The sequence below is a fragment of the Mytilus californianus genome, unplaced genomic scaffold (assembly GCF_021869535.1).
Source record: "Mytilus californianus isolate M0D057914Y unplaced genomic scaffold, xbMytCali1.0.p SCAF_2, whole genome shotgun sequence".
NCBI classification, from domain to species: domain Eukaryota; kingdom Metazoa; phylum Mollusca; class Bivalvia; order Mytilida; family Mytilidae; genus Mytilus; species Mytilus californianus.
Window position 1 is genome coordinate 8,205,988 of NW_026262668.1, and position 16,276 is coordinate 8,222,263.

The 16,276-nt window shown below is 31.3% G+C and overlaps 1 protein-coding gene across 10 annotated transcripts in view; it reads right to left on the bottom strand.

Moving 5' to 3' along the window:
- Positions 1 to 16,276, bottom strand: part of LOC127729202 (CLIP-associating protein 2-like) — a 126,026-nt gene that overhangs the window by 40,743 nt on the left and 69,007 nt on the right. For 5 of the 10 annotated variants that reach the window (XM_052236901.1, XM_052236900.1, XM_052236896.1 and 2 more), the window contains 12 exons: positions 14,216 to 14,353; positions 13,673 to 13,711; positions 12,729 to 12,805; positions 12,124 to 12,216; positions 11,598 to 11,743; positions 10,682 to 10,817; positions 9,112 to 9,182; positions 7,511 to 7,648; positions 6,539 to 6,736; positions 4,763 to 4,821; positions 3,250 to 3,282; positions 2,306 to 2,608 (listed from right to left, as the gene is read on the bottom strand). In XM_052236901.1, the coding sequence (XP_052092861.1) occupies positions 2,306 to 2,608; positions 3,250 to 3,282; positions 4,763 to 4,821; positions 6,539 to 6,736; positions 7,511 to 7,648; positions 9,112 to 9,182; positions 10,682 to 10,817; positions 11,598 to 11,743; positions 12,124 to 12,216; positions 12,729 to 12,805; positions 13,673 to 13,711; positions 14,216 to 14,353 (1,431 nt within the window). The remainder of the gene's footprint in view (positions 1 to 2,305; positions 2,609 to 3,249; positions 3,283 to 4,762; positions 4,822 to 6,538; positions 6,737 to 7,510; positions 7,649 to 9,111; positions 9,183 to 10,681; positions 10,818 to 11,597; positions 11,744 to 12,123; positions 12,217 to 12,728; positions 12,806 to 13,672; positions 13,712 to 14,215; positions 14,354 to 16,276) is intronic. The other 5 variants (XM_052236904.1, XM_052236902.1, XM_052236899.1 and 2 more) reach the window with 4 other exon arrangements.

The window sequence follows — 16,276 nt, forward strand, 5'->3', positions numbered from 1 at the left end:
GAGAAAAGCTCACTTGGCCCTTTGGGCCAGGTGAGCTAAAAATGGTAGATTTAATTATTTTTTTTTGGGGGGGGGGGGGGTGGTGGTGGTGGTTGATTTGTTGTTGAAATCTTGGCACAATTTCGTAAAAAAATTAAGGACAATTCAGCATGAGTTGACATCTAGGATAAGCAAAAAGAATTTTCTAGTTAAGATAAATGTAAACTACTTAAACAGTTTGTAATATGGTGATTCCAGCTCAATTTCTCCATCCTGTTTTTAAACTTTATCTATTTAGAAAACAAACATACACATCAGTGAAAAATGTAAACAATATGACATCAAAGACCACAACAAGGAGCTCAAATCTATAAATTAACAAGCAGTAATACATAATAATTAACATATTACACCTGGCCCCATCTAAGCACAGCAGTATACAAGACTTAGAGAGTTTATACTCACAGACCAAATAGAAATGTATATTTCTTTTAGATAAAAAAAAAAGCTAAAACTCTAATAAACACTGTTTTATTTGCAAAATTTTATTTATTTCATAATGATGAAAACCAAATAGAATTTAAGGCTGTGAAGCCATATTGGCAATAAAAGGAACATTCTCTTACGATAAAAAGTATCATAAATATGGTAATACCTATTAAGTACAATTTCTTTTTTAGATCTACCTTGGCCAAGATATTTTAAATTTACAGAATAGAATACAGGATGATATTTATTTTACAGTTACTGTGTCCAGGCATAATACACATTTGTATGGATTTAAGAGTGCTGTTCTTGTTTATTATATAATTAGTACTTTGTATTATTACTTTTACATGACTTAATCATAAATTTAATATGTAAACATAATTTATTTGTGACTCAACTTTCAGACTTTTCTCTCTCTCTAATATCTATATTCTCAGATTTTTGAATACATATTTCTAAGCTTTTGAAGTGAAGTGATAACGTTTCTTTCATTTACTTGTGTATTAATGACTTATAAACAATTACAATAACACACTTACACCTGACCACTCATTAATTGTAGGTAACTCATAAACTGTCAACTTTTACACTACCGATTACATAAAATAGCCACTGGTCTTATCACCTATCTTTAATGTCAAAAAAACAACTCTTAAATACCATTCCACATATATTTCAAACTGTAGTATGTTTTTTTCTGTTCTTTTCTTATTATTCAAAAGAACTTCTTTAGAATTTGACTAAATGATCGATAAATTTTAAATATAAGTATATTTTTTATCAACCATATTCTAAAAATGTCACAACTATTCAGCTTATTCAAAAAACATGTCTCCTCAACATCTAGAATTACTTCCGTACATAAATCAACAGAGAAAAGTACAAAGAGGTTGGGATTATTTTCAGCCAAAGAAAAAATAAACAAGAAAATGTGTCCATATAAAACCATACATATACTGCTGGCACTATCACATTTCTAAGTTCAGTGAACTTCAAAAGCTAGGTCAAAAGGCTAATTTGGCATTTACTTTTAAAACTTCACATCATAATGAACAAGTGTACTGAGTTTAAAGTTGATGTGACCACACCTTCATAGTAACCTACCTTAAAACAAAAATTGAACTTACATTTTACCAAAATTTTAACCCCCCTTAAACCAAAACTTTTACCAGATACAGGATTGGTGGACAAAAAGGTGACATGAAAGTATAAATCCCAGCTACTATCTTAGGCAGGGTATAATTGTGTTTTTTTTTTTTACTTGAAGCAGTTTTGTATATCAAATTGTTATCTTCCTGCACTATTTTCCTTCTATCATTATTTTTGTAATCCACACCAATTGACTTACCGGTATTTTCAATACATATGACATTGTTTTTTTTGTCTTTTTTTTTTTAATCATCTTGCATCTTCCAACATTCTTCACTAGTTTCCTTTTCTAAATCTTCTAACCCAAAATTCCAATTCAATTCATATTAGGGGGAGCAGGGACAGGGGAGGGGGAGATTCCTTCAGTGACCTATTTCATGCTTGTTAGTTACTGATCACCAGTCTACAAAGGGAACATATGGGACTGGGAAAACTCTTCTTTGTGAGGATGGCATGCTGTGGGTTTTTATCCCACAAAATATCAAACTTCCACTCTAAAGGTTTCAAACATCCATTCCCAGATCAAAATGGATTCTTTAAAATGCATGCTGGGAACAGCTTTAAGTATCTTTTCAATCAAGCATGCCTCAACCAACAATTGGCAAACATAATTCTACAAAACCATCAATGATCTTTTCATGCCCCTAATCTGAAACATATCATTCTCAATATTTATAAATCTCCTTACGCAGTGAGTTATACGTTGAGTTATATGATGATCCCGAGTTATGAGAAAGATGAACAGGAGTTGTCCTTCCAGTTACGGACGATGTCGGCGTCATGCGTCCGGAAATCGATGATGTTGGTGTCATACGTCCAGAGATTTGTGAAGTTGGTGTCATACGACCAGAAAATGACACTGGTGTTGTTCTCCCAGATGTCTGATTTCGACGGTTTCTGGGTGCTGTGGCATAGGGATTGGTTATGTCTGCGGCACTATTTGAACGTCCAATTCTACGGCCATATAAATCGTAAAGAGGTTTGTCTAAGTCTGAAAGTTATTACCAGGCATGAAAACAAATATATAAACAGAAATAAATGTTAAAAGAATATTGAAATTAAATTTTACAAAGTTATAAATACAAATCATTATTACAAGATAAGTACAAGATAAATACAAGATAAGTACAAGATATAGAAATTAAAGATTATGAGTGTACAGAGGTATAAAGAAGCAGCATTAAAACAAAGACTGTCTTAGGTTCTTAATTAAAAAAAATAACAAAATTGAATAATTATCTATATTTTTTTTAACTTCTTATCTAAAAATTCTATTTTTTTAAAATTTTTGAAAGTTGTATTGAAAGTAACCAAAACATGAAAAATCTCCATATTATTCATGATTGAATAGAGATTGATTCCCCCAAATGCAGAGATCAGGCATATCATTGAAAACTGCAGATAAGCAATTATCTTTAATCTTCAAATTGAAATGCGTATCATCATATTGTACATATATAAATATGTAAATAAACAATCTTTGCTCTAATTAAGCAGGTAAATATACTAAGAAAGTAGGCAGAAATAAAAGTGGTTGAGTGATGTGATAACTAAAGGCCAAACCACAGCAACAGTCAGCTGATATCTAGCACGCTATACTCTTATCACATGGTGGTCATGTGATTGTCTTACCTTGCTTGTGGGCATCGCCTTCAACATCCAAATCTGGACGTGAAAGTGAAATTAGAAAGTAAAAAGGATACATGCAAAACAAGCACAAAGGAAAAGTAGTAATAATGGTTTTGAAAGGTGTCATGTCACATTTTGAAGGTCAAAACAATTCACTTTATCATGCTAATTGAAAATGCAATGAACAATTCTAAAAAAAACTTATTCCATGCTACTTTATATAACTATTTTGAATTTGACTTCTTGTTAAGCTTCATACCAACTGATGTCAATTGTAGGAAATTGTAAAATAAAAATATTGAGTATTTCCTCAAGTTACAAATCTTATAAATCCAACCTACAGGTTTTTATTGATATGATATTATCATAAACAAAACTATTACAGATATCAAACTTTTAATGTTCTTTCTTTTTCTCCAAATATAGGTATAAGATATCAAACTTATTGAACTATTAGACATTATCATCATAAACAATTAAAACTACATGTACTGCAAATTTAACAATAGTTTTCGAATAACTCCAGTTTTTTCATTTGCTGCATTTTTTTTTTATCAACTTTTGATTGAATCAAATGCATGATAAATATTTGAAAGATCACCTTTACACTGCACATATACAATCCTTTTTTTAAAATAGAAACATATATATGACATCAAATGTATATTTTTCTCAATCTATACACGTATTCATGTCCTTAACACCATAGGAGACAATAAAAGAAAAATCTATCGTAAGATTATATAAATAAACTGCAAACTTGCAGGCAGAATGTATATAACAACCAGCACCTGAAACACGAAAAAAAGACAGGGAAGAGTTGTGTATTATCTCCCTTTCCAAAGAAAAAGACAAGAAACAAAATTCTACCCAGCCAGTATGACATTATAATATTCAAGCTAAAAAAGCTAGGTTATCACTCATTTTTTTTAAACAAAATTTATCAGACTGCAAAAAAAACTATAAATGTTATAAATTCCTAATTTGCCTGCATGCTATTTCCAGCACTCTCAAGTTAAATTTATAAGCTATTGTAGAAATTTTTTTACAAGATTTTTGTTCATATGTATACTAAGGGACATTGTCCTCTCAATGGAATGACTTAAGCCACTAGATATTTTAAGTTTCCTGCTAAGCAAATGAAGCCCCTCCATGATAATATATTTAACTTCATGCCAGAGTTTTTGAAAACAATTTAACAATTTTACTTAAAATAGTCATGCTCTGCTTAATATATATGTTAATAAGCATCTTGTCTTTACAGATTATCAATGATATTTTGTCAATTTTAGATAGTACAAACTATTGTACTATCAGCTAAGTTTTATTTTCTAATCATAGTAAGAATTATTCTTGGAAATTTAAAGTGGAACTGAACTTGGTTGCTGTATCATTTGAATATATATATTTAAAATTAAACATTCTGTTTTTACCATTTCTCAACCAATCCAAAATTTAATTTTCTTTTTTATATATACATGAAGACAAATAATGACATTCATCATCAACAACATACCTGCACCACCTGTATCACTACTTGCAGAACTGAACTTGTGTTTCTTCTTTCCAATCCTTCTGTAAAAATAAAAATTAATTCTAATGAAAAATTTAATTACAGTAAGGGCAAGGATAATTTTGATCACAAATTGCTGTAATAAAAGCCAATCAATGTATATAATAAAGAAATTGAATTGGATAAACCTGACAATAGCACAAAATAAATGGGGAATGTGTCCATGGGACACAGATGATGCCCCGCTTGCATATCTAATAAATTGCTTCGCCAAGTGCAGCTGGATATGACCGCAGAGGTCCAACTCTGAACAGTTGGGGCAAAAATGGACGCAATATTCGCACCTGATACAGGTCTGAATTTGGATTGTAATTAAATATTTGACACAGAATAACTGTAGTAAAAAAACTTGGAATTGGTTATATGATTTGAATTTATATTCAATTTTTTGCTTTTGTCAATACACTTTGCTGTTGTGAATTGACCCCCATAATTGCAACCATAATTACCAATTTTAATACATCATAAAAGTCTTAAAATAGAAAATGACATACATAATCATAGCTAAAAACATTAATATTCCTTAATAGTAACTTCTAAAATTAAATTGACAGCTAATCATCTTTATACATAATTTAAAAGCAGTGTAAGGGAGGTAATCAAAACGTTTGGATTACCTCCCTTACACTGCTTTTAAATTGTCTTAAGTAATTGTCCATTAACCAGGAAACCCTTGTTTTTTCCCCTTTTTTGCCCCTAATTCCTAAACGGTTTGAGCCATAACCCCCAAAGCAAATCCTAACCATCCTTTTGTGGTATGGAAACTTGTGGTATAATTTCAAAGAGATCCATACACCGTTTCACATGTTATTGTCTGGAAACTAGAAAAATGCTTATTTGGGCCCTTTTTGGCCCCTTATTCCTAAACTGTTAGGACCATAACCCCCAAAATCAATCCCAACCTTCCTTTTGTGGTTATAAACCTTGTGTTTAAATTTCATAGATTTCTATTTAATTATACTAAAGTTATTGTTCGGAAACCAATTGTCTTCGGACGACGACGAAGTGATACCAATATATGACCGCAAAATTTTTTGCGGTCATATAAATGAATATAACTGAAGAACGGTAAAAGTGACGCTACCCTAATTTGTAATTGATCTGAGTTTTGTGGTAATAAGTATTGTGTATAAGTTTCATAACATTTGGTTCAGGCAAACTAAAGTTAGAGAACGGAAATGAAAAATTCAGCAATTTTTATGTTTATAAAGGGCATAACTCAAGAACAGTAAAAGTGACACCACCCAATTTCAAACTTGATCTGTATTCTGTGGTAATAAGCATTGTGTATAAGTTCCATAACATTTGGTTGAGGCAAACTAAAGTTAGAGAACAGAAACCAATTTTGGGACATACGGACGGACAAGGGTAAAACTTAATGCCCCCTCCGCTATGGCTGGGGCATAAAAATGCAATTCTTGTTTGAATTGTTTTTTATTTTGTCATTTCAGGGTCTTTCACAGCTTATTGTGTGGTATGGGTTTTGCTAATTGTTGAAGGCTGTATGGTGACATATAGATGTTAACTTCTACGTCATTTGGTGTCTGGTGGAGAGTTGTCAAATGGACAATCTTATTTTTATATATAAATTCTAATGTAATACCTATACAATGTTTCATTGATATTCAGTAACTGGTTTAGTAGTTGCAGATACAACATGCAGACATCAATATAATGAGGGGGTAAAAAAAATAGTAAATCTGTGTATACATCACTCACCCTAAAGTACTGGAATCAAAGCCTCTATCTGTACTAGCTGATCGCGGCCGTGATATCAATCCTTCCGCACTATTTAATGAATTATTACTAGATGATCCACTCAGTTCACCTTTAACCTGTTTTTGTTTGGAGGGTTCTAAGGCATTCAATAAGGCATCTGCTTGATCTTTGAAATGGTCAGCAAATCCCCAAAATGCTCTGAAGAAAGAAAATGTATCATTAATTCATCACATCTAATAAGCCCATCCGATATCATCTGAGGTTACAGCTGGAGACTTGTGTATCTCTTTAGATTGCCATAATGCAAGTCTGCACACCTTTAAAGTCCTTGCTTCATATTGTATGTCAATGCAGTGTAAAGCTTAAGAATGTGGTCATACACTTAAAACTTTACAGTACTATACTGATATAAAATACTGTCTGTTATTGTATGTCAATGCAGTGTAAAGCTTTAGATTGTGTACATACACTTTAAACTTTACAGTACTATACTGATATAAAATACTGTCTGTTATTGTATGTCAATACAATGTAAAGCTTTAGAATGTGTACATACTCTTAAAACTTGACAGTACTATACTTATATGAAATACTGTCTGTTATTGTATGTCAATACAATGTAAAGCTTTAGAATGTGCACATACACTTAAAACTTGACAGTACTATACTGATATGAAATACTGTCTGTTATTCATGCTTTTCAATGTTTTAGAATTTGTATAAATTACTATATGCATACATTTGAAATGTATGCAAAGAACAAAACATGATGACTATATTGGCTGCCATTAATGGAAATGGGACATTTTCCTGTATGTTTCCTTCACATATATATAATGACATGTTTGCTGACATAAGCCAAAATAGTGCATAAGTAATGATCCCAAAATGAACAGAGTGACGGACATGTAGAGGCTGTGCAGTAGGGGGCACAAATATAATTCTGAACAAAAAGGACAAATTTGTACTTACTTTCTAGAGAATGCCCTGGCATCAGTGTCTGCATCATTGATACCTCTCTTTAAAGCATCCTGTAGATTAGCAATCTGTTTTTCTAAAACATGTGTTGGCCAAGTGTGTAAAATTTGATTTATAAATTCACAAACTTGTCTGAAAAAAAGTACAAATCAGTTCATATATAAATGTGCTTGCAATCTTAAATTTGATGAAATAAAATAAAGCCACAGATTTGCATGTAATACAGTTTCAATGTCTTTATCATTAAATATTTGTTATTGTATATTTTCATATTTTCAGCTGGCTTTTTTGTCAGGAAGTAATTTCACGTTATACGGTATAAACAAATCTAAATTTATTCTAAGTGTTACAGCAATCAAAATGACTGCTGTGCTACCCATTATAATTCATATACATTTTCAATACATTTTATATCAAATGTCTTCAACTGGATCAATGACAGTTGCTTTTTTCGGTTTTTATTATTAGAACTGAGTTAGTCACCAAACCCAGTAGTTAGGGTGTCAGGCAAATTTAACATTCAGGCGTTTTTTGTTTTTTTTGGGGGGCTACTCTGTTTTGGCCACTTCATATAGGTTGACGTTGAATGCATATGTGAATAGCCTTTTACCAATTCAGTTTCGACATGCAAGTTGTACTTAAAAATCAATTTGTTCTGCACACAAAAACATTTGTTGTTGTATTTTGTTTATTTGTAATATTTTTGAATGTACTTATATCCATCTAATATGCATGATCACCACATGGTAGAAATAGGATTCTGACCCGACTATATTCAAATATTCATTTTCTAATACAACGTATACTTTACTCAAGATTTCTTTACAGACAGTATATGAAGTATTCAACAAAATACAAATTTTTGTTGTAACTGCTGTTGGTATATTACAAATCAGAGTAAAAAAATAACAATCATCTAAAAATATGTAACTTACCGTCTTATTGTACTAGATTTTGATGTTAACACTGAGATGATGGGTAACTTATCGTCTTACTGTACTAGATTTTGATGTTAACACTGAGATGATGGGTAACTTATCGTCTTATTGTACTAGATTTTGATGTTAACACTGAGATGATGGGTAACTTGTCGTCTTATTGTACTAGATTTTGATGTTAACACTGAGATGATGGGTAACTTATCGTCTTATTGTACTAGATTTTGATGTTAACACTGAAGTGATGGGTAACTTACCGTCTTATTGTACTAGATTTTGATGTTAACACTGAAGTGATGGGTAACTTATCGTCTTATTTTACTAGATTTTGATGTTAACACTGAAGTGATGGGTAACTTACTGTCTTATTGTACTGGATTTTGATGTTAACACTAAAGTGATGGGTAACTTACCGTCTTATTTACCATCTTATTGTACTAGATTTTGATGTTAACACTGAAGTGATGGGTAACTTACCGTCTTATTTACCATCTTATTGTACTAGATTTTGATGTTAACACTGAAGTGATGGGTAACTTACCGTCTTATTTACCATCTTATTGTACTAGATTTTGATGTTAACACTGAAGTGATGGGTAACTTACCGTCTTATTGTACTGGATTTTGATGTTAACACTGAAGTGATGGGTAACTTACCGTCTTATTGTAGCGGATTTTGATGTTAACACTGAAGTGATGATTGGCAACAATCTATGGGAATGTGTGTACTGCAAATAAAAATAAATGTGGATAGTGTCCACATGTGGACACAGATGATGCCCCCGCTTGCATATCATATAGTTATAAAGGGACATAACTGAAGAACTGTAAAAGTGACGCTACCCAAATTTGAACTTGATCTGAGTTTTGTGGTAATAAGCATTGTGTGTAAGTCTCATAACATTTGGTAGAGGCTAACTTAAGTAGAGAACAGAAACTAAAAATTCTTCTATCTGTAAACACGCATAACTCTAGAAAGGTTGTGTATAAGTTTTATAACATATAGTGGAGACAAACTTAAGTTAGAGAATGGAAACATTAAATTCAGCAATTTTTATGTTTATAAAGGGACATAACTCAAGAATGGTAAAAGTGTCGCCACCAAATTTCGTACTTAATCTGTATTATGTAGTGATAAGCATTGTGTATAATTTTCATAACATTTGGTTGAGGCAAACTAATGTTAGAAAACGGAAAACAAAAAATTTGTACTTGATCTTAGTTTTGTGGTAATGAATATTGTGTATAGGTTTCAAAATGTTTGGTTGGGGCAAACTTAAGTTACAGAGTGGAAACTAAAAATTTTGCAATCTTTCGATTTATAAAGGGGCATAACTCAATAATGGTTAAATTGACACTACCCAAATTCAACTTGATCTGTGTTTTATCAGAGGAAGTCAAAATTAAACATTATATTGTATAAAGCATTGATTGTAGTTGATTCAACTATAATCATGGACAAAGGAAGATAACTCCAATTTTAAAAATTACTTGATACTTAGAAGAAAATAAAAATTTTGCAATTTTCACATTTATAAAGGGGCATAACTCTAGAATGGTTGAAGTGACGCCCCCAAAATTCAAACTTGATCTGTGTTTTGTGGTAATAAACATTGTGTATAAGTTTCACAACATTTGGTTGAGGCAAACTAAAATTAGAGAACAGAAACGAAAATTTCAGCAATTTTTCCATTTGTAAAGGGGCATAACTCTAGAACAATAAAAGTGATGCCACCAAAATTCGAACTTGATCTGTGTTTTGTGATAATAAGCATTGTGTATAAGTTTCATAACATTTGGTTGAGGCAAACTAAAGTTAGAGAACGGAAACAATAAATTCAGCAATTTTTCCATTTGTAAAGGGACAAGGGTAAAACTTAATGCCCCCTCTGCTACGGCGGGGGCATAAAAATATACTGTTTATGTGTATATTCACAATCTCTGTACTAAATAAACTTCACAAATTTTTTTTAAATTTACAGTAACTGTTCTTTGTGCATTTGAAAAGTCCTAACCATTCAATTTCACTTAAATTCTACATATTATGTATCATTTTTAAAAAGCTTATCTAATATTTAAGATTTTTTTCTCAAATAGAGGTCATGTTCAAACAAAATATGAAATACAGTAATCGAACCAATAAATTGTTTCAAAATAAAAAAAAGTTACCTATAAATAAAAGAACTTTCATGGCCTTCAAGTTGTATCCATAGTTTATTACACTTACTTGTAATATAAAACGTATACAGACTATTCCAGATGTGGCCATAATTTTAGCACTATTTGGTATCAAATTGATGAGATGACTCATCTGAGATTCTGCAAAGTGATCAAACTTGCTTCCTAACACCTGAGACATATATCTGAAAATAAAAAGAATGATTTTAATAGAACTTATAATCTGACTTTATCTTACACTGATATTGACTTAAAAGCTTAAACAGGCCCTCCTCAGTACAGGACTGTAAATCCTTCATCTGCTCAACTTGTATATATTGTCATAGTAACCGAGTTATGGAAAATGATTTTAATCATGTTTAGACGTAAAACATATCCAATTCCTTAAAGCTTATTTATAAAATATGTATATGTAAATCTTCTGTAGGCATGTTGACTAATGTTAAAATAAATGAAACAACTTCTATGAAAACCAACAACCACAGCTGTCTAATGGAAGCATGCTTGTCTTGGGTGTGTTCTATCCATGACTGTGTCAAACCAAAGACTTTAAAATCTGGTTTTTGTATCTTCTCAAACAAGAACACATTTTTAAAGGTTAAGAGCAAGTCTGGTCTGCTTGGATTGAGAGTAGGGTGATATATCTTAAGGTGGACTGCTACTTTGTAAATTATTAGAAATTAAAAATGAGACTCAGTCTGAATAAAGTCTTAGGGTTAAAAGTGAATATTTAAAAAGAAATTTTGTTTGAATTTTTCCTTTGGAGTGGAAGTGTGGGTGTAAAAATTAATAAACTTTTTCATTTTCATTTTCAATTTCAGCATTTCATTTTTGATAGTTTCAGTTACATTCACTTCTTGTAACTGTCTCATATAAACTATTTCTTGTTTTGTTCAAGGGTTTGTTTTTATTGTTTTTAATTTTCTGCAATGAATTAATGTCAGACTTAAACTAGGTTAACTTACGCTATAGTAATACAGGCTTCTCTAACAATCTGAGATCGAAGGTCCCGGATACAAATGGAAAAACATGGTTCCATACTCCTTAATAAATGAAAAAACTCATCCTGTTGCTGCCCTCCTTGTACTATCACAGATCGAACAGTTTTAATCTGAAATAAAGATAATACAAAATCTTTGGTCTCATTGTGTAGAATTGAACTGATATATATTTACTTTGCTTTTGTAACCTTAAAAGTTAGATCATGCAGACAGAGTCGGTTTTTATCATTAATTGTAATTTCCGAGCTAATTTGAAATTTCCTTTAAAATATGCATTGTACCCAGGTCTCTGATATAACTAAAGGCATACACGGCAAGCTTTGACTGCATCTGTCCTTAATTTATAGGTATCATGAAAACAGCAAAGCATTTTTTTTTTTTTAAACAAAACAAATTTTTCTCTCTTTTGATATTTCTACTTGGATCAATGACAACAAATTCTGGTATTTTTATGGACAAATGACAAAATCTGGATTAAATCAGAGCTTACAGCTTCATTTCTTTTCTCCCAATCTTTCTTCTCATCCGACAATATGTCTTTGGCTTTTGTCAATACATCTGTCATGTCTCGTGCAGAAAATATCTGAAATAGAAATGAAATGTTTAAATCTTACATGTAGAGTAAAGGAAGCAAGTTTTCATATTATTCCATATTCAAAAATATGCATGAATTTCATACAATTTTGTGAGGTAAATATAAACGGTTGGATACTTTAATTTGGGATCTCTATTGATTTCCATTACCAAGTTACATATAGCATGATTTCAAAATTCAAATGAGTTCCACGTTTAGTTGAGGACAAGGTTAGAGGTCATATACAGTGTTATGCCACACACCGTTTTGAAGTGATACACCCAATTGCTAAATATCAAAAGCTTTTGTCAAGGATAAAGCAGTTATGACCCAAACACAAATGACTTGAACTTGGTCAATGTCAAGTCTAATCTATATAGGTATGTGATACTAAGTCTAGAGATGATGTGCACATAATTCAAATATCTAAACAATACATAATCATAGTTAAGGTGATCCCTATACAAATGTACACCTACTTCCCCTATAAAAAATAGTTATAATATAAATCATTACTTTACCTGCACTTTAGGGACATCTTCAAATGACTTAATGAAAAATTCCTCATCCACAGCTCCTGAACTGGCTGCTGATGACACTAGAATTGATAGAAAAAATCATTTTAACCATCAAATTTTAATTCAAAAAGCTATTTTTAAACTTTTACATCAGATGTTATGGAAGTAATATCATTCATAATTTTCATACCTAAGCATGTTTCAGTCCTTGAATTTGCAACAATATGTATATTTTTAATAAGGTAAATTTGAAACCAATAATTATCAGTTTCAACACTATTATTATTCAGGTCTGTATAAAACCCTGGTGTAGACATATTAAGTAACAGATTTTTATTTCTATTCTTAAATGTTTTTGCAGTTTGTTTTTTCCCTTGTCTTTTTATTTTCTCACAAAGTGGAAGACATTTTAATTAAACCTAATATAATTTTTAATATTTTTATGCTTTCTTAACCTTTTGCCAAATTTATCATACATACTAGAATGGAAAACATTTCCTCCAGCTAAAATACATACATGTATACAACAATATCTATATATACACGGACAACAAAGAATTGATTATTTTCGTTCCTATCACTTAAACATGCAAGACCCACACAAATACTACTAACTACAGTGAAAAAAAAAGAACAAAAATAGGAAAAGTGAATACAAAAGTAACCCTCTGCAATAATAGTTTTCATTTCAATCATTTCTAGTTAATCTTAATGACAAATGTTTTTTTTCCCTGAAGTGGTATCAATTTCCAAAGTTTTTTTTTTTTTTTAAACTTTGAACTTAATATATAAATTATAATTTGAAATTAGATTTCCAAGTTTTCTACCGCATTCTTCAATCAAATTTCAATCACTAAAAGATCTTCAACTAAACAGGTATGATTAAGGGGATGTTAGAAAGGGTGCAGTGTCCACACAATGAGACATGAGGTGCACAATATAGTTACCTGGCCCAGAAATAGACCGACGACGTTGGAGTGAGCTCCCTTTAGTAAGAAAAGCAACTGGTTAGTATAATGAATGAAAAAGCAATATTATTTTTATGTCCATGAAACAACTCAGCACAGCACATTGCTAATGATTCAAATGTGTTATTTACTGTACTGTAATGAAAACATATAATCTATTAAATAAATTCTAAAAAATAAATACTTTTGAGAGGGGTTTTAGAAGAATTAAGCTGACTATAGTTTGAAAGAGGGGTTTTTCAGAAAATTAAAGCTGGCTATAGTTAAAGTTAACTTTTTAACAGATTTGTAAATAATACTGTAAATAATAGCACAGCAGCACTAATGCCATGTTTGATGATTTGACAAAACAAATTTTCTAGCATAGATGTACTGGAGATTAATAACTTAGAAGTGAAGACATGGTAAATTTTATGCAATAACACATTAGCACTAATGTCATGTTGGATGATTTGAAAGAACTCTCTAGAATAGATGTACTGTAGATTGATGACTAAGAAGAGAAGACATGATAGAACTAACCTGATGATGATTTTGATGGCAGAACACTTCTCTTTGATGTAGTATTCGATGATGGCTGCACTCTCTTGGCTGTGAGAACTTTTGTGGAAGTTGGACGAGCAAAATCAGTTTCATCATCACCGCCTGCACGACTTGGAGCTAAAGAAAAGAAATAAACATATGCATACATTTAACTGCTGATTACACTACAGAGATCAAGTAAGAACAACTGAGAAAGTCAAATCTCTGAAAGAAAACAATTCAAATGATCATATATGGACCTGTTTCACATAGTGTTGTTTTGAATAATGTAAAAGAAAACCAGTTGGAGTTGAGATGACATAAACTAGGTACAAATGTATCCTGTGTTCATGGTTTACCTTTACCCATCAAATCCATGAAAATGGGTATTCAACAAATACAGTTAAGACTTGTCATGACTACTTTACACCCAAGAATTAATTAAATGCTTTTCCTTGTCAAATAAAATGGACTTCACAAACTCCCCTAATTTCTATCATTGTTATAGGTTCACACAAAGTATACACTTTACAACCTTAAATTATTCAACTGCCAAATGAGTGGACACATCTTTGGTTGTTTATACTTTTCTTCAACACTGACCTATAGTTACAATGTGTAATCTGAAAGGCATTCATTAGTTACAGTGAAACCATCTGAGTGGTCTTGTGGTAACATGATCACATCCAGTGGAGGAGGTTGTGGTTCGATAACAATCTGGGTATTTGCAGCTTCTAGACCAAGCTCATAGTATTTATGAATAAGATCAGACTGTATGGCTAGGAGTTAGATAAATGGGTCCCAGGTTAGGGGGAGGGTTGAGTGCTCACAAACATGTTTAACCCCGCCACATTCTTTATGTGCCTGTCCCAAGTCAGGAGCCTGTAGTTCAGTGATTGTAGTTGGTCCATGTCTGTCATATTTGTTTTTCGTAAATTATTTTGTGATAAATTTAGTTTTCTAAATTGAATTGTTTCACATTTTTCATGTTGGGGCCTTTTAGAGTCGACTATACAGTATGGGTTTTTCTCATTGTTAAAGGCTGTACAGCTGCCTATAATTGCTTATATTCACTTCATTTCAACTTTGGTGGATAGTTGTTTCATTGGCAATCTTACCACATCTCCTTTATTTTAAAACTGAGTAAGGTGGTATCTCTTCCTTGCAGACTGTTTCCTTGTGAGTGAGCAACAAAAAAACTGACTATGTATGTCAAGTCTAGTACAAAGCATTCCTCTTTGGAAAGATTTCTTCACAACAACAAAAGTCATAAAAAAGCAGATATTGCAATTAATCAAGTCTATGTACATTTTGTAATTAAGTGGCTAGGAAGTATGTGATCTCGGATTACAGAATCAACAGCTGTTTCTTCAAAATTTCTAAATTACCTCCCTTAGTAATTTGTAATCATCATAACAATAATTAAATCCACATGACTTCTTCGTAATTAAACAGATATGAACAAAAATTAATCTGACAGATTCCTTATATAAATCATTTCCTGATTATAAGTTTACTCTAAATTGTATAGCATCTTCACTATTAACAACAGCAAAGGTTACTGTTAAAATTCATAGCAGTGAATTGATATATTCGAAGTGATTTATAAATTCAACTGTCTCCTTTTTTAACTAGCGGTCACAAAAATTGTCAAGACTCATTTCAGATCAACAATGCAAGGTGGTCACAAAAAACTCCTTTATGAAATTGTTTTTACAAAGGCTTAAAAAGAAAAGTGTGAAACTGTTTTACATATCCTATCACAGAATTTGTTTTATACTCAAGGGATTTTATCCCATTCTCCCCCCTAAATCTAACAGCTCTCCCCTTGAATAGATCCAATTACCTTTCTTTGACACTAAATTTTTATATTTCTGTATCAATTTATCTTTTATAGAACTCATCTTTATTATTATTTGTCATTTGTCAATCTCCATATTAATTTTACATCCAATTTGTTATTTCGTCAAATTGCCAAACATAACAAGATAGAAACCATCTGTTAATCACACTTTCTATTCAAATTCTGTTTCTATAATCAACAAGTAAAAATATCTCCAA